Raw genomic sequence first — 20,985 nt, 5'->3', positions numbered from 1 at the left:
AGGTTAATGTTTCAAGATTTTTGAATCTTAATTGGTGGTTTTTATTTCTATGGCATTCTGTAGCTTCAGGCTTGAAGTTTGTCATTCTGTAGCTTCAGGTTTGAAGTTTGTCATTCTTTGGAGATGTGGTATTACATAGAAACATAGAAAATAGGTGCAGGAGTAGGCCATTCGGCCCTTCTAGCCTGCACTGCCATTTAATATGATCATGGCTGATCATCCAACTCAGTATCCTGTACCTGCCTTCTCTCCATACCCTCTGATCCCTTTAGCCACAAGGGCCACATCTAACTCCCTCTTAAATATAGCCAATGAACTGGCCTCAACTACCTTCTGTGGCAGAGAATTCCACAGATTCACCACTCTCTGTGTAAAAAATGATTTTCTCATCTCGGTCCTAAAAGACTTCCCCCTTATCCTTAAACTGTGACCCCTAGTTATTGAATGAGGGTAATCTGTTCACTGCCCTATTACTGAAAATGAACACCACAAAAGGCCAGCCCTTTATTGAAACTAAGTGAAACCATAATTAACTTGACCGGAAGCTGCCTGGGTGTGGTGAAAGAAACACAAGTGAGCTTGCCAGCAGTTCTCTGAAAGTCATTTGAATAACTGATGCCATTGATAGCTGGACCACACTTCACTTACAAAAATACTACACGATTTAGTCATGGATGATTCAAACCTCGAAGGTCCATTTAGTTTCAGTAGATTATTAATGAATTACCATTTAAAATTGAGGCATTGTTTTTCAGTGATTGATCACAAGTAGTCTTTTTTCCTGATTTCTTCACATCCTTTCCTCGGGGCTGCCCTCATTGATTTAGGAGCGTTTACTGCTGAAATATTTTACTCCCAGGCACTACACAGCAACTTGGGTAATTTAATATCAGAATACCGTGGGAGGGATTGACAAGCACTTTATCTATTTTATTATTTTTTTCGAACAGAATAAAAGAATAAAAAGCAAGTGTGAAACAGCATACAAAAAACAAAACAAGAATATTTATAAAGTGTCATAAACAATATCTATAAATATAGCTGATTAAATATGAAATCTCCACTGTAGGTGGATACAGCAGAGTTGTCCCACTGTTGATGTGTTAAAAATGCGCATAGTATTTGAAGCAGGCCTGCAATGGAACAATTTTTGTCACTTCAAATCTGCAACAAAAAAAAACCCTGAGTGCTGCATTTACTTCCTGTTTGAATATAAAGCCGAACAAGTGATTTCCTCAACCTAAATTAAACTTGTCAATAGAAAGGAAACTGTCAAGCTGAGAATGCAAAAGGAAATGGCCACATTTTGGGGTGGAGGAAAAGTCCCCTTTGTGACCTTGCAGGTGTCTGTTGTTTAAGTTAATAATCGTTTTTGTTCTCTATTCTATCGATTCCAAACTATTGTATTGCAATTCCAGAGACCAACCATCCATGAACGCTCAAATTGATCTATTGATTATGGTGGGTTCGCTTCGCTGTCTGATTTGACAGCATTACTTCATTCAAAATGGAAGGGTTTTTTTACGGACCCTACCAAGCAATGTTTACTTTTCCCTCTGACTTGGAGTCTTACTTCTCCATACTTTAGTGAAACATCTAAGACTAGAGTATAGCTTGAGTGAGAGCTCACTATATGAGAGCGCGAAACAAAGTTTAAAGGAGATGTGCGGGGCAAGTTTTTTGTTTTTGTTTCCCCACTGGGTGGTGAGTGTCTGCAATGTACTGCCCCATGCTGATGGTTGTTGAAGCAGATATTTGGAGGTAGTGGTCATAATATGATAGGTTTTAATCAGCAATTTGAGAGGGAGGAGGTAAAATCATAAGTGTCAGTATTACAGTTGAACAAAGGGGACTATGGAGGCATGAGGGAGGAGCTGGCCAAAGTGACTGGAAAGGGACCCTAGCAGGGATGACGGTGGAACAACAATGGCAGGAATTTCTGGGAATAATCTAGAAGATGCAGGACCATTTTCATTCCAAAGAGGAAGAAAGATTCTAAGGGGAGTAAGAGGCGACCGTGGCTGACGAGGGAAGTCAAGGACAGTATAGAACTAAGAGAGAAGACGTATAACATAGCAAAGATGAGCGGGAAGCCAGAGGATTGGGAACATTTTAAAGAACAACAGAAGGTAACTGAAAAGGCAATATGGGGAGAAAAGATGAAATACGAAGGTAAGCTTGCCAAGAATATACAGGAGGATAGTAAAAGCTTCTTTAGGCATGTGAAGAGCAAAAGATTAGTTAAGACAAATGTGGGTCCCTTGAAGACAGGAACAGATGAATTTATTATGGGGAACAAGGAAATGGCAGACGCGTTGATCAGGTCCTTTGTTTGGTTCTGTCTACGTTAAAGAAGACACAATCTCCCAGAAGTACTACAGGACTGAAGACCTAGGGTGATGGAGGAACTGAATGAAATTCACATTAGTCAGGAAATTGTGTTGGGTAGACTGATGGGAGTGAAGGCTGATAAATCCCCAGGGCCTGATGGTCTGCATCCCAGGGTACTCAAGGAGGTGGCCCTAGAAATCATGGACAGTAGGCGGTGAAGAAAGCTAATGGCATGTTGGCCTTCATAACACAAGGATTTGAGTATAGGAGCAAAGAGCAACTTCTGCTGTTGTACAGGGCCCTAGTGAGACCACACCTGGAGTTTTGTGTGCCGTTTTGGTCCCCACATTTGCGGAAGGACATTCTTGCTATGGAGGCAGTGCAGTGTAGGTTTACGAGGTTAATTCCCGGGATGGCGGGATTGTCATATGATGAAAGAATGGAACGTCTTGGCTTGTATTCACTGGAGTTTAGAAGGATGAGAGGGAATCTTATAGAAACATATAAAATTATTACGGGATTTGACACGCTAGATGCAGGAAACATGTTCCCGATGTTGTGAGAGTCCAGAACCAGGGGTCACAGTTTAAGGTTAAGCGGTTGGCCATTTCGAACTGAGATGAGGAAAAACTTTTTCACCCAGAGTTGTTAATTTGTGGAATTCTCTGCCTCAGAAGGCAGTGGAGACCGATTCACTGGATACATTCAAAAGAGAACTAGGTAGAGCTCTTGGGGCTAGATCAAGGGATATGGGGAGAATGCAGGAACGGGGTACTGAACTGATCAGATTTCACATCTACTGATATTGGACTATCAGCCATGAATGGCGGTGCTGGCTCGAAGGGCCAAATGGCCTACTCCTGCACCTATTTTCTATGTGTCTATATGTTAATGGAATTTAGAAGACTTTTGGATATTTAGGGAATAGTGGGCTATGGGTTATGTACAGGTCTTGGCATCCTGTTCGGCACAGACATAATGGGCCGTAAGGCCTGTTTTTATGATGTCACTGCTTGAGATTCTCAGAATTCCTAATGCAATCTCTATACCCTGATGGAATTCTGTATGATTTGTTAGTACCATCATCTTTAAACCAATTAGACTATTGTGGGAAATTGTTTTGAAAATAATTAATTTTGGAGTGGGTGCGTGGACCTGTTTAGTGGAGTGGCAAAGAGCACTCCATTGACAAAAAAAATAGCTAAAATATCCTTTTGCATTTGTAGCTCTGAAAGATGTCGAGTTCGAGCAATTGCTGATTTAATTTTAGTTTCGAGCGACAGCATGAAAATGGACCCTTCGGCCCAGCGAGTCCACGCTGACCATCAATCACCTGTTCACATTAGGTCTATGTTACCCCATTTTCGCATCCACTCCCTACACACTTGCGGCCAATTTACAGAGACCAGTTAATCTACAAACCCAGATATCTTTGGGAAGTGGGAGGAAACCAGAGCACCTGGAGGAAACCCACACTGTCACCGGGAGAAAGGCCACCCTGGCAGCCTGAAGTCGGGATTGAGCATGGCTCACTGGCGCTGTGAGACAGCAGCTTTACCAGCTGTGCAAGCCTGCTGCTATGGTGGGGCAATTCAGGACTGGCAATCGGAATTAATCTGTTGTCACGTATGATTTAACATGAAGAATATTAATGCATCGATCATGCCAATTGATTCAATACCTATCGAGAGAACCCTGTTATGATGCTCACTATGTTGAGAACATTGTATAATTTGAAAACCTGATCTTTGCCAACAATTGTTTTTAAACTGGACGTTCATAATCTGTAAATGTCTGATTTGCTGAATTTGCCCAAATTTGTATTGCAAAGTTTGTGAAGCACTTTGAAGTGATTTGATTTGATTCGGTGTAAAGTATCCATTCTTAATTTTTTTTTCCAGTTCATGTTGCGTTTTCTTTGCCCAGTAGGGTTGAGAGGTAAAGATTGATCCGCCATGATTGAATGCGGAGTAGACTCGATGGCCAAATGGCCTAATTCTGCTCCTATAAACTTATGAACATTACTTCCACCAGGTGTTCACTGTAGAAACAATGTCCTGGAGGACAGTCATGAAATGTGTGGGAACTCTGGGGGACCTTCTTTGTCAGCAGTTTGACCAGGAGGGCTAAATTGTAAAATTCCAGTTGAAGGTCAGGGCTTCAGTGCAGTGTGCCCGTTGCTTCAGAGAAGAGATGCCCTAATATTTGGGACTAGGGAAATCATTTTAGGTCGGAGTAGAAATCTGGGCAAAAATTTATGATGATGGTGCTTCTTTGTATTGTAGTGTCCTATGAAGATGTGTAGTGACATTAACTAGTGCACAGCAAGCAATTGGTGCAAAGTATTACCTGCCCTGGCAGGGCCTGCAAGAAAATATAAATTGGGCCGTAATCAGAGATTATCGCCTGCTTTGTTCGTTGGAATGGTTCCTCTGAAAATAAGGGAAGGGATCCCACGGCAGTGGGCCACATGAGTGGCAAGGGTGGGGACAGATTCGTGAAATTTGAGCAATATATATATATAGACTGTATTGAACAATTTGTATAGCCTCCGAAAATGTCGGATGAATTTTTCGCACGGTTCATGTATTGTATATATTTATTACCTGAATAAAGTCTATTTTGAAATAAAATTTAAAAAAATCTCCATTCTTAGTTTTTTTTTCCCAGTCATATTATATTTTCTTTGCACACTAGGGTTGAGAGGTAAAGATAGATCAGCCATTATTGAATGCAGAGTAGACCCATATCAGTCAGGTAGTGTTGTGTGCCCATTTTTCTTTAAAAAAAAAAAAATATATATATTTCTAATGTTACACTTCGCACCTTGAACAACTAATGCTGATGTTATCAGCACGTTTCCCCCTTTCCTGCCCTTCGTCACCTTTTGAAGCCACCACCATTTTATCTCACCATCTCTCTCTCTCCCCCCCCCCCCCCCCCCCCCCATGACTTTACTGCCCAACACAGCCATTTGAGACTCCACAATAAAGGGAGGTTGCAGGGGAGGGCATAAATAATTGCATTGGCTCCTGCATTTATCAGAATATCAACATCTTTTGTACAATCCAGCAGTGTACAAAAACTGCAAAGCTTTGTTCTTTATGTGGTCACTGTTGCCAAATGTGTTCACCAGGCATACATACAGCCTTTACTTTTGTCTCCAATCCCATTAGTAACTATTGGCAGTGTCAACCAGTGCTTTTTAGATTTTTCTTCCCACACTTTATTTAGTATTTGAACCATTTCCAAGGAAGCTGAAATTCCTTGTTAATTGAACTGATCAGATTTCACATACTTGTGGAGATTTGCATAAAAAGATAAGCCCCTTCAGTTTCACGCACTGCGATAGCAAAACTGCAAAAGGCCTAGTCTCAGGCTTTGTGGTAGGAATATGACGGCTTTAATTGACCACTTAAAATGGCAATTCATTTATGAAAAAACTGTCAGCACTAGATTGAACTGTGAGGTAAATTTATATGTGTAGGAAGGAACTGCAGATGCTGGTTTTAACAGAAGATAGACACAAAATGCTGGAGTAATAACTCAGTGGGACAAGCAATATCTCTGGATACATAGAAAATAGTTGCAGGAGTAGGCTATTCGGCCCTTCGAGCCAGCACCGCCATTCAATGTGATCATGGCTAATCATCTACAATCAGTACCCCGTTCCTGCCCTCTACCCATATCCCTCGATTCCGCTAGGCCTAAGAGCTCGATCTAACTCTCCAGTGAATCGGCCTCGACTGCCTTCTGAGGCAGAGAATACCACAAATTCACAACTCTGGGTGAAAAAGTTTTTCCTCATCTCAGTTCTAAATGGCCTACCTCTGATTCTTCAACTGTGGCCCCTGATTCTGGACTCCCCTAACATCGGGAACATGTTTCCTGCATCTAGCGTGTCAAATCCCTTAATAATTTTATATGTTTCTATAAGATATCCTCTCATCCTTCTAAATTCCAGTGTATACAAGCCCAGTCGTTCCATTCTTTCATCATATGACTGCCCCGCCATCCCGGGAATTAACCTCGTGAGCCTACGCTGCACTCCCTTAATAGCAAGAATGTCCTACCTCAAATTAGGAGACCAAAACTCCTGTAGACTCAATGAGTATAGTTTGGATCTTTTTTTTGTATTTTTTCAGTGGGAGACCCTGGGGGTGGGGGGAGAGCGGGGAGGAGAGAGGGTCTCGCCTGAGCTCGGCCTCCTCTGTCCCGGCGCTCGACTGTGCCGTGCTTCGGGCAGCCTTCAGCCACGACCTGGAGTTGCTGGCCCAGACTCTGGGCTTGTGGCTGGACAAGGGATGGAGAGGAGGTTGCTGCTGCCACCAACACCAGGAGCTCCAGTGGGCACCTGGCTTGCCCATGACCGGCAGGAGCCCGTCCGCAGACTCTCTCTGACCAGGGCGACTCCAGGTCACTCGTCTTCGAGCAGGGCCGGCGGGTGCCCATCTTCAGCAGGATCGCGGTGTCGGACTGAGGGGAGGGGGGTGGGGGTGGAGGTGGAGGGCTGCCTGCCAACCCGGCGAGACAGGCAGAACCGAGCTGTAGCCAGCGGCTGCATCTAGGGACGCCCCGCCAGCCCAGGGCCACCCCGGACACCTCCGGACAGGGACGGGACGGGACATGGGGGACTGGGATGGCTCACCAACAACCGAACAGCACCCACAGCAATGGAGAACTGGCCCTGACTACTGACGAAATGCAAGCCTGCACTCAATCCAGCACCACCGTTGCCGAGACCTGTTGTATATCTAGTGATCTATGACCTGGGCATGCGCAGTCGGAATACCGAACTCGCTTATACTCCAGGTGTGGTCTCACCAAGGCCCTGTACAACTGCAGAAGGGCCTCTTTGCTCCTATACTCATCCTTTCGTTATGACGGTCAACATGCCATTAGCTTTCTTCGCTGCCTGCTGCACCTGCATGCTTACTTTCAGTGACTGATGTACAAGGACAACCAGGTCTTGTAGCATTCCCCTTTTTCCTAATCTGACACTATTCAGATAATAATCTGCCTTCTTGTTCTTGCCACCAAAGTGGATAACCTCACATTTATCCACATTATACTGCATCTGCCCACCCACCCAACTGATCAATTCACCCTGCATCCTCATAGCATCCTCTTCACAGTTCTTACTGCCACCCAGCTTTCTGTCATTGGCAAATTTGCTAATGGTACTTTTAATTCCTTCATCTAAATCATTAATATATATTGTGAATAGCTGTGGTCCCAGCACTGAGCTTTGCAGCACCCCACTAGTCACTACCTGCCATTCTGAAAGAAACCTGTTAATTCCTACTCTTTGTTTCATGTCTGCCAACCAATTTTCTATCCATGTCAATACCCTACCCCCAATATCCTGTGTTCTAATTTTGCCCACTAATCTCCAGTGTGGGACCTTATCAAAGGTTTTCTGAAAGTCCAGATACACTGCATCCACTGGCTCTCCCTGATCCATTTTACTTGTTATATCCTCAAAAACATCTAGAAGATTAGTCAAGCAAGATTTCCCCATTGTAAATCTATGCTGACTTGGCGCAATCCTGTTACTGCTATCCAAATACGCTGCTATTACATATTTAATAATTGACTCCAGCATCTTCCCCACCATCGATGTCAGCCTAACTGGTCTATAATTCCCTGCTTTCTCTCTCCCTCCTTTCTTAAAAAGTGGGATAACATTAGTGACCCTCCAATCCACAGGAACTGATCCAGAATCTATAGAACATTGGAAAATGATCACCAATGTGTCCACGATTTCTAGAGCCACCTCATTGAGTACCCTGGGGTGCAGACCATCAGGCCCTGGGGTGCAGACCTTCAGGCCCTGGGGTGCAGACCTTCAGGCCCTGGGGATTTATCATCCTTCAGTCCCAACGGTCTACCCAACACCATTTCCACACTAATGTGGAAGTGGCGGCGCTGCCTTGCAGCTGCGGCTTGCCTGCAGTCCGTTTGTCTTCTCTGTTTTTTGTTTTCTTTTGTCCTGTTTTTACAGTTTATTTCGGTTTATTTAGCTGTGTATGTGTGGGAGGGTGGGTGTAACATGTTTTTTGACTCTTCCTTCGGGGGGATGCGACCTTTCCTGCCGTATCCCCGTCTCCGTGTCCGTCTGCGCTGAGGCCTATCGCGGAGCTGGCGGCCTCCAACTGCGACCGACCTCGAGGCTGTGGAGGCAGAGCCAGGACTTACCAACGCGAGGCTGGCCGACTTCGGGGCTGAGGTTGCGGGGCGACACAGCTTCCGACCCGACTTTGGAGCCTCGGAGGCTCGGCCGCGGGCCAGTGGACGACATCATCGGGAGCTCGAGTTCTGTTTTCCGGAGCTCCCGCAGCTACAGCTGCGTCCGCTGGACTGGAGGACGGCAGCTTCGACCGCCCCGGGCCGCGGAGTTTGAACCGGCCCATTTGCGGAGCTCGGATTCAGCCGCGGGACTTACCTACCATCATCCGGCAGGGTCACAACATCGGAGGCTTGGATTGCCTCAGCGCAGAGGGAGAGCAAGGAGGGAAGAGACAATGACTTTGGGACTTTAAACTGTGTTGAATGTTTGTTATTTATTCTATGTTATGACTGCAGGCTAAACCATATTGTTTGTTTTGTTTTGTTTTGTTTTTGTCTCTTTTCTTATTGATTGATTGTGTTGTGTGATGTGTTTATCTTGTTTACCAGAGGGACTAAAGATGGAAATTAGCTACTGGCTACAATCTTGCGTATTACATGTAAATGTTTATTAATATGCACTGTCCATATACAAATAAATCAATTACCAATTACCAATTCAGTTCCTCCGTCACCCTAGATCCTTTGTCCCCTAGTACATCTGGGAGATTGTTTGTCTCTTCCTTACTGAAGACAGAACCAAAGTACCTGTTCATTTTGTCTGCAATTTCCTTGTTCCCTGTAATAAATTCACCTGTTTCTGTCTTCAAGAAATGTTTCTGACCCATATTTGTCTAGACTAATCTTTTCGTTTTTGCATACCTAAAGAAGCTTTTACTATCCTATATATCCTTGGCTAACTTACCTCCGTACTTCATCTTTTCTCCCCATATTGCCATTTTAGTTACCTTCTGTTTTTCTTTAAAAGTTTCCTAAATCCTCTGGCTTCCCACTCATCTTTGCTATGTTATACATCTTCTCTTTTGGATTTATATACTGTCCTTGACTTCCCTTGTCAGCCTGGTTGCCTCTTACTCCCCATAAAATCTTCCTCTTTGGAATGAAATGATCCTGTATCTTCTGGATTATTCCTAAAGAAATTTCTGCCATTGCTGTTCCACCGTCATCCCTGCTAGGGTCCCTATCCCGTCAACTTTGGCCAACTCCTCCCTCATGCCTCCATAGTCCCCTTTGTTCAACTGCAATACTGACACTTCTGATTTTACCTTCTCCCTCTCAAATTCCAGATTAAAACTAATGGCCCCTTTACCTTTAGTTCCCTTATCAAATCCGGTTCATTACACAATTGTAAATCCAGACTTGCCTTCTCCCTGGTTGGCTACAATACAAGCTGCTCTAAGAATCCATCTAGGAGGCACTCTCCAAACTCCCTTTTTGGGGGTCCACTCCCAACCTGATTTCCCCAGTCTACCTGCATAATGAATTCTCCCATAACCACCTAAGCTTTACCTTTGTTACATGCCAATTTAAACTCCTGATGCAACTTGCACCCTATATCCAGGTTACTGTTTGGGGGCCTATAGATAACTCTCATTAGGGTCTTTTTGCCCCTACAGTTTCTCAGTTCTATCCACAATGATTCTACATCTTCTGATTCTGTCACCTATCGCAAAGGACTGAATTACATTCCTCACCAACAGAGCCCCCACCCCAAGTTTGTTGTAAAGGAGAATGATTTAAGTGACATCACCTGGGAAGGGGGCAGGTGAAGGAGCTGATAAATGATGACTGTCAGGGTGATTATAATTTATTTGTTAAAGGGCAACAATTTGCGTTTGAACAGTAATTTCGGCACCATATAGAATAGATTGTTGTGGAAAGATTTCACTAATGTCTTGTAAAATAACTTGGATGTGGGATCTACATTGTGAATTGCAAGCACTTTTAACCATTTTAAATTGCACTGTAGTTCATATCCTACAGGTTAATTGGTTAGGACCTAATTTATCCCTGTCCTTTTAAAAAAAAAAAGACACAAGGTGCTGGAGTAACGGCACGTCATATAGCATCTCTGGAGAATGTAAATAGGTGACATTTTGGGTTGGATCCCTTCTTCTGGCTGAAGAGTCCCAACCCAAAACATCGCCTATCCATGTCCTCCAGAACTGCTGAGTTACTCTACCACTTTGTGCCATTTTGTGTAAACCAGCTTCTGCAGTTCCTCATGTCTACCTTTTCCCTGTGCTTGGCAGGCTGGCTATTACTACTGATTTTCTATCAAGTTAAATTGTTTAACAGATTACTAATATCTGTGGAGAGCCTCTGTATTTCGAAAGACATTTTTGTGCCAAAAACTGACTGACAAAATGCAGACAGGAAGACCTGCCGATGCTGATTTACAGACTTAAAAATAAACGTGCAAAGTATGGCAGGCGTGCAGGTTCAATGTATAAAAATCCTAGCCATGAGTGACCATTTTTCATGCAGGAGTCTAAGACAACACCAGTAATTGTATTTCCACACCTGGATCATGAATGTTGACCTCCCCAAGATCGAAGGGATCTACAGGAAATGCTGCCTCAAGGTAGCTAAAATTAATGAAGACCCACAACAGCCTGGCCACTCTCGCAACCAAGAGCAGAAACCTGGGAGCCATGATTTCTAGGTTTAAGAACAGCTAGTTCCCATCGGCTATCAGGCTTGTGTACCAAACTGCATCACCCTACCTCCAAAACTACCTAGTATGGACTTTATTTTGGTTGCAATATGTGCTTTGTCTCGCACTATTATGGGCTGGTTCCCTAGTATTCCTGACCATTTATTATATTATTGATTTTTGTATATTTATTTGCTGTGTTATTTAATGTGCTTGTAATGCTGCAGCAAGATTTCTCAGATTGTTCTCTCATTTCAAGTAACTCCTGCATTCTTTCCCCACCCCAGTCTGCCTACTGTTAGCATCCTTGTATCCCTGTTGATATCACATCTTACCCAGACATCAATGCACCATTATGGACTCTACCCTTCCTGAGATCATCTGTTGTCAGCCCTGTTTAGTTCTGGCATTCTATATCTTTCAGTCTGAAGAAGGGTTCCAACCCAAAACGTCACCTATTCCTTTTCTGCAGAGATGCTGCCTGACCTGCTGAGTTACTCCAGCATTTTGTATCTATCTTGGGTCTAAACAAGCATCTCCTGTTCCTTCCTACGTAAGAAAGAATTTCATTGTTTGTTTCCTGGTGGACATGTCAATGAAATACTCTTGAATCTGCAGAGGGTGCCTGCTCAAGTATTTACAGCAATTTAAACTGATTTACAGCATCAGAAATATCTTGTTGTATAACTTGACATGTTGGCTAGCAAAACAGAGACAAAAGAACTGGAGTAAAGGGCATATCCTACTTTGTGATTTTTTTCGGCAACTGCCGGTGTCATTGACTGATGCCGAAAAACCGTCTAGTTGTACGATAAGCTACGACACAGTTGACGACAAGCTGCAACAATTTACGTCAACTGACGTCATCATTTTTCGGGACCCGGGACGACCACAACAGCGACAACATATGACACCTACGACATCATGCGACCACACAGACATCAAACAATGACAACCGAGGTCAACATACGTCCACCCGCGACACGATTCGGCAAGATACCACACCGTCTGCGACATCTGAAGCCAAGTAACATCATTGTGATCCGTATCTTGACACGGGAACTGTCGCCGGTTGACGTATGATGACGCAGGTTGCCGCAAAGGGAATTCGCCGAGGTCATGACCTTGCGACATCGTACGTCATCTGACATCACCTAGCGCCATCCTGGCAACAGCCTACGACAGCACCTACAACAGGAGGCGACAGGCAACATTAAGCCCACTGTCGCTGCAAGGTTTTGAACATTTCAAAATCCAGCAGCGAGCAGAAAACAGTGACGACACTTGCGGAGACAGCTCACGACAACACGGGCGTCAGCTCGGGTGATGCCGCGACCATGAGGCGACAGCCTATGTTTCGGCTGTTGCTGAAAAAAGTCGCCAAGTGGGACAGGGGCTTAACTCAGTGGGTCCAGCAGCTTCTCTGAAGAGCATGGACAGGTGACGTTTTGGGTCTGGGCCCATCATCAGACTTCAGAGCGTCACCTATCCATGTTCTCCAGAGATGCTGCCTGAACCGCTGAATTACTCCACTGTATATTTTTTCCAACTAGCACATGCAGTTCCTTTCTATGTTGGCGAGTAAGACAACTTTAATTTGGTGATTCCATCTATTGAAACCTGATCCTATGCAGGAGGTTTTATAGAATACATTAAATGTTAGCTTACTAGGGCCTTGGCAGTATGACATTTATTGATGATTTCTGTTTGATAACCCTGTTTCTCTTTTTGGGAATTAAACAAGTCTCTCTTATTTCAACAGATTAATGTTCGGGTTACCACTATGGATGCAGAGCTGGAGTTTGCAATTCAGCCCAACACCACTGGCAAGCAGCTGTTTGACCAGGTATGTTGAACTTTGCACCTTGTTCTGCTTGGATAACCTGTCCTGTATCCGAGAACATTGTCTGAGGACATTGGTGCATTTCACTATTTGTATTCATTCTACCGAGGCAGAATCAAAATGGTTTGAAGTTCCGAACTATATCATCCCAGTTTCCCCTGAATTCAAACCCACCTTTGCTGTTTCCACCTTGTACTCCCTCCATGCTTTGAACCACTAAACTTGCAATACATGGCGTGTCTCATAATTGAATGTGGCTGACCTTCCAAACTTTGACAGTTATCAATCACTTTTTGGTGTACAAATTAATTTTTCAATTCAAAATCAATATATTTGATAAGCTGTTGTGCAAAAATGTATCTGATTTTTCTTTGACAGCAAAGTTACTTGATGCACAAGATTGCATTATGACTGGGAGTAGAGGTGAGATTTTGTATAAGAAAAGTAAAAAATGTTTGACATGTATTCTGACAACAGAACAATGAGATTCTTGCAGCAGCATAACTGGCCTGTAACACGATACACAGATAATATTTAATGTTAAAAAAAATCTGTAAATTAATAATCCCGATACTAGCGCATTGAATCAGTATTCAAAGTGAGTCAACACCATCTCTTTGAGCCTAAAGACCTAGACAGTTTTTGAGTCATCATGTTAGTTACCTTTTCTGAGTCCGGTGATAGGGATTTGGGGATTTTTAAAGTGGAGAACAATACATTTAAAAGTTCTTAATTTCTAATGCTGGAAATGACAAGGTATACAATTTGTCTCCAAAGCAATTGTCTAAATAATATCGGGTAAGCTGAATGTGTTGATTTCCTTGGTATAGTTTATTAACATTGCTTCTGGACTACTGCTTTCAAATAGCTGCTTTTATGGCACCTTTACTGCTTTTGTGGCACTTTATGTTTCAAAATTGGTTAGGTTAACTTTAAAAAGGATTTTTAAAAAAATCTTAATTCTGAAGCTGTGTAAAAAAAAAAATCATCATGGTTCAGGTACGACACTTAATTGTTCGATTATGCCATTATGCTCTTGCTTTTTCTAAATTGGGGTGGGATAAGCTAAATACTAAGTGTGCCAGTGGCCTGTACATTTGACAATTAATCTGATGCAACGTTAACTCATGTGGTAGTTTAAGGTTGCAATGGGGTTTCCCTCTTGCCTCTCAGTCAAGGGCAGGATGTGAGGATTTCCGGTGTATTAGGACTGAGTGGGGCCACGTTCATGCTAATTGTTGTTATCTTGTGTTAATAAGTTTAACATCCTGTTCTATTACAGAAACACTCGCGTTGTTCAACACATCTTTGTTCGTGGAAGATGGGGGATCTGTTACAGAAATTGGCCAGGACACCAAGTTCCTTGCACTGCACTTGAGAGAGTCAGAGTACTATTATCAACATTTAAAGCAGGTTGCATGCTGATCTGAAGAAGGGTCTTGGGCCAAAACATCAATCATTCCCTCTCTCCAGAGATGCTGCCCATCTTTGTACCAATTCAACTTTTTTTTCCCCTCACTATGTCTCCCATTTCTAGGATCCAAATCAAATGCTCTTTTTTAAAACTCTTTTGTCTCCAATAATATCTATTTTACATTTTTGTCTCTGGCTTGGTGGCCTCAATAACTTTTGGCATTTTGGAACAGTTGGGTGGAAGACATAATTATCAAATGCAGTCATACACACGATCTTTTGTCCCAATTTCTTCAGCCAATCTGTTCTCCCTGTATGTATTCAGGATGTCCATTTAATTGAAAATTACAAGTATCTGCACATTGGATTTTGATGGTGTCCTATCGGCATATTTGTCAATTCCAACACGGTGAAAATCACTCTGAACAATTTGGTTAACTTTTCTCCCTTGGCTCATTGAGAAATTAAATTTTCCGTTCACCATAGTTTTAATTTGGTTATTTAAAATCCTCTTTGGAACTGGCACAATGCCTGCCTGTCCTAAGAGTGAAGATCAAGTCTGGATTATCTAAAACAATGCTAGATTCTGCTGTTGCCAAGGACACGGATAGGCAATCTACAGCTGGCACCCTGGGGTCTGGCCAAGACATTTTCTACCAGTGCAAGGGACTGTCCATGGCTATTTCTGAGATCCATTGTTATATGCCGAAGAACATGCTGAAGCCTTAGTTTTGCAACCACAAAAGCTTATTGGGAAAGTGCACTGTTCAGGGCCCTCTTGTTGGAATTTGAGGTTCTCGAGAGGATGCTTTCCATTTTAATCTTTTATTTTACTTACGTATTCTCCCCTAGTCCCATATACCTGCGCTCAGACCATAACCCTCCATTCCTTTCCCGCCCATATAACTATCCAATTTATTTTTAAATGATAAAAACGAACCTGCCTCCACCACCTTCGCTGGAAGCTCATTCCACACAGCCACCACTCTCTGAGTAAAGAAGTTCCCCCTCATGTTACCCCTAAACTACTGTCCCTTAATTCTCAAGTCATGTCCCCTTGTTTGAATCTTCCCTACTCTCAGTGGGAAAAGCTTATCCACGTCAACTCTGTCTATCCCTCTCATCATTTTAAAGACCTCTATCAAGTCCCCCCTTAACCTTCTGCGCTCCAAAGAATAAAGCCCTAACTTGTTCAACCTTTCTCTGTAACTTAGTTGCTGAAACCCAGGCAACATTCTAGTAAATCTCCTCTGTACTCTCTCTATTTTGTTGACATCCTTCCTATAATTAGGCGACCAAAATTGTACCCCATACTCCAGAATTGGCCTCACCAATGCCTTGTACAATTTTAACATTACATCCCAACTTCTATACTCAATGCTCTGATTTATAAAGGCCAGCACACCAAAAGCTTTCTTTATCACCCTATCTACATGAGATTCCACTTTCAGGGAACTGTGCACAGTTATTCCCAGATCCCTCTGTTCACCTGCATTCTTCAATTCCCTACCATTTACCATGTACGTCCTATTTTGATTTGTCCTGCCAAGATGTAGCACCTCACACTTATCAGCATTAAACTCCATCTCCATCTTTCAGTCCACTCTTCCAACTGGCATAAATCTCTCTGTAGACTTTGAAAATCTACTTCATTATCCACAACCCCACCTATTTTAGTATCATCTGCATACTTACTAATCCAATTTACCACACCATAATCCAGATCATTGATGTACATGACAAACAACAGTGGACCCAACACAGATCCCTGTGGCACCCCACTAGTCACTGGCCTCCAACCTGACAAACAACCATCCACCATTACTCTCTGGCATCTCCCATTCAGCCATTGTTGAATCCATCTTGCTACTCCACCATTAATACCCAACCATTGAACCTTCTTGACCAACCTTCCATGAGGAACCTTGTCAAAGGCCTTACTGAAGTCCATATATACAACATCCACTGCTTTACCCTCATCAATTTCCCGAGTAACCTCTTCAAAAAATTCAAGAAGATTAGTCAAACATGACCTTCCAGGCACAAATCCATGTTGACTGTTCCTAATCAGACCCTGTTTATCCAGATGCTTATATATATTATCTCTAAGTATCCTTTCCATTAATTTGCCCACCACTGACGTCAAACTAACAGGTCTATAATTGCTAGGTTTACTCTTAGACCCCCTTTTAAACAATTGAGAATGTTCAGTGTCAGTGAGATCCTCAATATGCATGGATTTAAAAACCCCTTGAATGTAACGAGCAATATGTAATTTATTTAATCATGTACAAAGTTGACACGGATACCAATCTGAACCAAGGCAGCTCAGATGGTTTAGTGGTTCTTCATGTCAATGGGTGGAGGGATATGGATCAGGTGCAGGCACATGAGATTAAAATGTATCATATTATGGTCACTACCTCTTAATGGTTCCTTTACCTTGAGTTCCCTTATCAAATCCAGTTCATTACACAGCACTAAATCCAGACTTGCCTTCTCCCTGGTAGGCTCCAATACAAGCTGCTCTAATAATCCATCTCGGAGGCGCTCTCCAAACTCCCTTTTTTGGGGTCCAATCCCAACCTGATTTCCCCAGTCTACCTGCACATTGAATTCTCCCATAACCACCTTAGCTTTACCTTTGTTACATGCCCATTTTAACTCCTGATGCAACTTGCACCCTATATCCAGGCTACTGTTTGGGGGCCTATAGATAACTCCCATTACGGTCTTTTTGCCCTTACAGTTCCTCAGTTCTATCTACAATGACTCTACATCTTCTGATTCTGTCGCCCCTCGCAAAGGACTGAATTTCATTCCTTACCAACAGAGTTACCCCACCCCCTCTGCCCACCCGTCTATCTTTTCAATAGGACAGATTTCTCCATTTAGAAGGAATGGGTGACGTTTCGGGTCAAGACCCTTCTTCAGACCAGATTTGTATCTTGTGTCCAATATGCATTGTGACAGCAGTATAGGATGGTCAAGTTTGTTGTAAAGGAGAATGATTTCAGTGGGATCACCTGGGAATGGGGCAGGTGAAGGAGCTGATAAATGATGACTGTCGGGGTGATTATAATGTATTTGTTAAACACCAACAATTTGAGTTTGAACATTATTTTCTGCACCAAATCGAATAGGTTGTTGTGGAAAGATTTCACTAATGTCTTGTAAAGCTGAGGTTGTGGAGAGGATGGTTTCCTTTTAAATCTTTCATTGAACATTCTCAATACAAGTAAAATGTCGGTGAGATCCTCAGTATGCATGGATTAAAACCCCTTGAATGTAATGAGCAATATGTAATCAAACATATTTAATCATGTACAAAGTTGACGTGGATACTAATCTGAACCAAGGCAGCTCAGATGGTTCAGTGGTTCTTTATGTCAGTGGGTGGAGGGATATGGATCAGGTGCAGGCACATGAGATTAGTTTATCTTGGCAGCATGTTCAGCACAGACATTGTGGGCCGAAGGGCCTGTTCTATGCTGGAGTGTTCTATGTTCTGAACTGTTCTGCGACACTTTGCCTATTGCAGGGTATCTTTACGAACTTTTCTCGACAGTTGAAATGTGGGAAATTCCCTTTTAAAATTGCTACAGAAAATTTTAAATATTTGGGAATTGACATTACTAGAAAATATAAATCTTTATTTAATGCAAACTATATGCCCCTACTTAATAAATTAAACGCCCTGATTAAATTTTGGAAAACTCTTCCGTTGTCTTTAATAGGCCGAATAAATGCTATAAAAATGACCTTTCTACCACAAATTTTATATCTATTCCAATCAATACCAATATACTTACCAAAAACGTTTTTAAAAAACTGGATTCCGATATCACAAACTTTATATGGGACTATAAATCCCATAGAATTCAAAGAAGACATTTGTGCAAACCTAAAGAATTTTGTGGATTAACACTCCCTAATTTTTTGTATTATTATTGGGCAGCAAATGTCAAAAATGTGATTCACCTGTTGGACAACTCTGCCCAGCAGGTGGATTGGATAGTAATGGAGAGAGAGAATTGCTCCCCTTTTAATATAGGAGTGATCCTTCTCTCACCAATAAAATTGAATAATACAAAATACAGTAAAAATCCAATTATTCATAGTACAATTAGAATTTGGAAACAAATAAAATTAACCTTAAAATTAGGAAACCTATCGCTTCTTTCTCCAATAGTTAATAATCCGTCGTTTAAACCATCTATTATAGATAAATCATTTACATGCTGGGAAAGAGTAGGAATTAAAACGTGGACACTGTGGAAGGCATTTGACAAAGTCCTTCAAGGTAGGCTGGTTCAGAATGTTAAGGACATGAGAACATGAGCACATAGTGACAGGAGGTAGGTGGTAGTGGTCGAAGATTGCTCTTCTAATTGGAAGTCTGGTATTAGTGATGTACTGTTGAGATTGTGCCGGAGCTTTTGCTGTTCATGATATTAATGAATCCGATCTGAATGTAGGAGGTCTAATTTGGTGAATTTGTAGATGACCCAAAGGTTAGTAGTGTGGGTAGTGAGGAAGATGGTCTTAGAGCTACAGCAGATAGAAATCTGAAGTCAGGCGGAGCACTGACAAGTGGGAGTTTCTAACTGACACAAGGCGATATATTTTGTAAAGTCAAATAGAACGTACAATAAATGATGGGGCACTAAGGAATGTTGAAGAACAGCGGGACCATGGGGTTGAAGTGTGTGGCTCCCTAAAACTGCAACACAATAGGTAAATAGGGTATTGAAGAAAGCATATGGCATTATAGGCTTCATAACTTGTGCATAGAATGTAAAGGTTTACATTCCCATGTTACAACTTTATATAGCACTGGTTAGATCCATTTTGAGTAGTGTCGGCAGTTTTGATTGCTACCAATAGAAAGATTGAGTAACCTGGAAAGAGTGCAGAGGAGATCCGCAGGGCTGTAGCCTGGTTTGGAGGACTTCAGTTAAGCAGGAACGGGGTACTGATTGTGGATGATCAGCCATGATCATATTGAATGACGGTGCTGGCTCGAAGAGCCCAATGGCCTACTTCTGCACCTATTGTCTATGTTTCTATGTTATAGAGAGGGATTGGATAGGCTTGCTTTGTTTTCCTTGGACGAAAGGAGGCTGAGAGTTCTTGTTAGAAGTATATACATTTATACACAAGACCGATCGGGTTAATAGAAACTATTTCTCATGGTAGGAGTATCAAACATTTCTTCCATCGAACGTGTCCAAAGACAGGCAGCTCGATTTGTTACTAACACCTATGAGAGAGAAGCGAGTGTCACCAAACTTCTGAATTCTCTGGGGTGGAACCCTCTCCAAGACAGACGTGAAGCTCACCGTTTGGACCTGTTTTTACAAAATGTTAAGTGGTCCGCTCGACATAGATTACAAGACCTACAACAAACCCAAACCAATTAGGAGCAGACGAGGGCATTCGATCCAATTTGTGATCCCAGCTACAAAGACAGATGTGTACAGCAATTCGTTCTTCCCCCGTACAATTAAAGCATGGAATAATCTCCACCCTACTATAGTTACCCAACCAGATGCAACTAAATTTAAAGTAGCTCTTTCTTCCCAATAACCCTTTCTGGCTTAAGTCCTCCCTTCACCACCTCCAGTTTAAATTCCATTTGGAATATTTTGGAGGACCAAGAAACCAAGAACCAAGAAAACACAAGAGGGAATGGGTTGATGGTGAGAGGAAGAAGTTGTTTTATAAGGGAGTTAAGGGGAAAGTTTTATTATACAGAGTGATTGGCATCTGGAATTAATAGGAAAGACTGGTGGGGTTGTAAAATAAAAATCTAATTTGAGACATTTTAGAAGGGCACATGAATGAGTAAGACATTGAAGAATACTGAAGATAGACCAGGTGCTGGAGTATCTCAGCAGATCAGGCAGCATCTTTGGAGAAAAAGGATTTGTGACGTTTTGGGTCAGGATCCTTCCGACCCAAAACGCCACCATCCTTTTTATCTGGAGATGCTGCCTGATCTGTCAAGATACACGTTGTGTATTTTTTCAGTATAAACCAGCATCTCCAGTTCCTTTCTACACATTGAAGGATACTGACCAAGTATGGGCAAATGGTGGTAGTGCAGATGAGCAAAATAAGGTCAGCATGGACATGGTGGGCTGAAGGGCCCATTTCTGAGCTGTTCCAACCTTAACTTGACTTTCATGCAGTTGGGCGTGCCTGACACCAAATGACTGAAATGGGCTCTGTCTGTATTCGGACCGGCTCCATCATGGAAAGGGAGAACCAAGAAGATTGTGAATTTATGGAATTCCCTGCCACAGAGGGCAGTGGAGGCCAAATCACTGGATGGATTTAAGAGAGAGTTAGATAGAGCTCTAGGGGCTAGTGGAGTCAAGGGATATGGGGAGAAGGCAGGCACGGGTTATTGATAGGGGACGATCAGCCATGATCACAATGAATGGCGGTGCTGGCTCGAAGGGCCGAATGGCCTCCTCCTGCACCTATTTTCTATGTTTTTATTTAAGCCTGTGCTCAAAAACGTTTTGAGTGGTGGCGGGATGCAATATCCCCTCTGCCTTGAGAATCCCTGGCCCATGATTGTTGAAGGTGGAGGATGAGAATTTGG

General features: G+C 42.6%; 1 protein-coding gene across 1 annotated transcript in view; it reads left to right on the top strand.

Moving 5' to 3' along the window:
• The window catches only part of LOC116979173 (radixin-like), a 97,149-nt gene that overhangs the window by 29,836 nt on the left and 46,328 nt on the right, over positions 1 to 20,985 (top strand). The window contains exon 2 of the mRNA XM_033030706.1: positions 12,879 to 12,962. Coding sequence (XP_032886597.1) covers positions 12,879 to 12,962 — 84 coding nt within the window. The remainder of the gene's footprint in view (positions 1 to 12,878; positions 12,963 to 20,985) is intronic.

The sequence above is a fragment of the Amblyraja radiata genome, chromosome 12 (assembly GCF_010909765.2).
Source record: "Amblyraja radiata isolate CabotCenter1 chromosome 12, sAmbRad1.1.pri, whole genome shotgun sequence".
In the NCBI taxonomy this organism is placed as follows: Eukaryota; Metazoa; Chordata; class Chondrichthyes; order Rajiformes; family Rajidae; genus Amblyraja; species Amblyraja radiata.
Note: the sequence above shows the minus strand (reverse complement) of the source record. Positions and strands in the feature narration are given on the sequence as shown.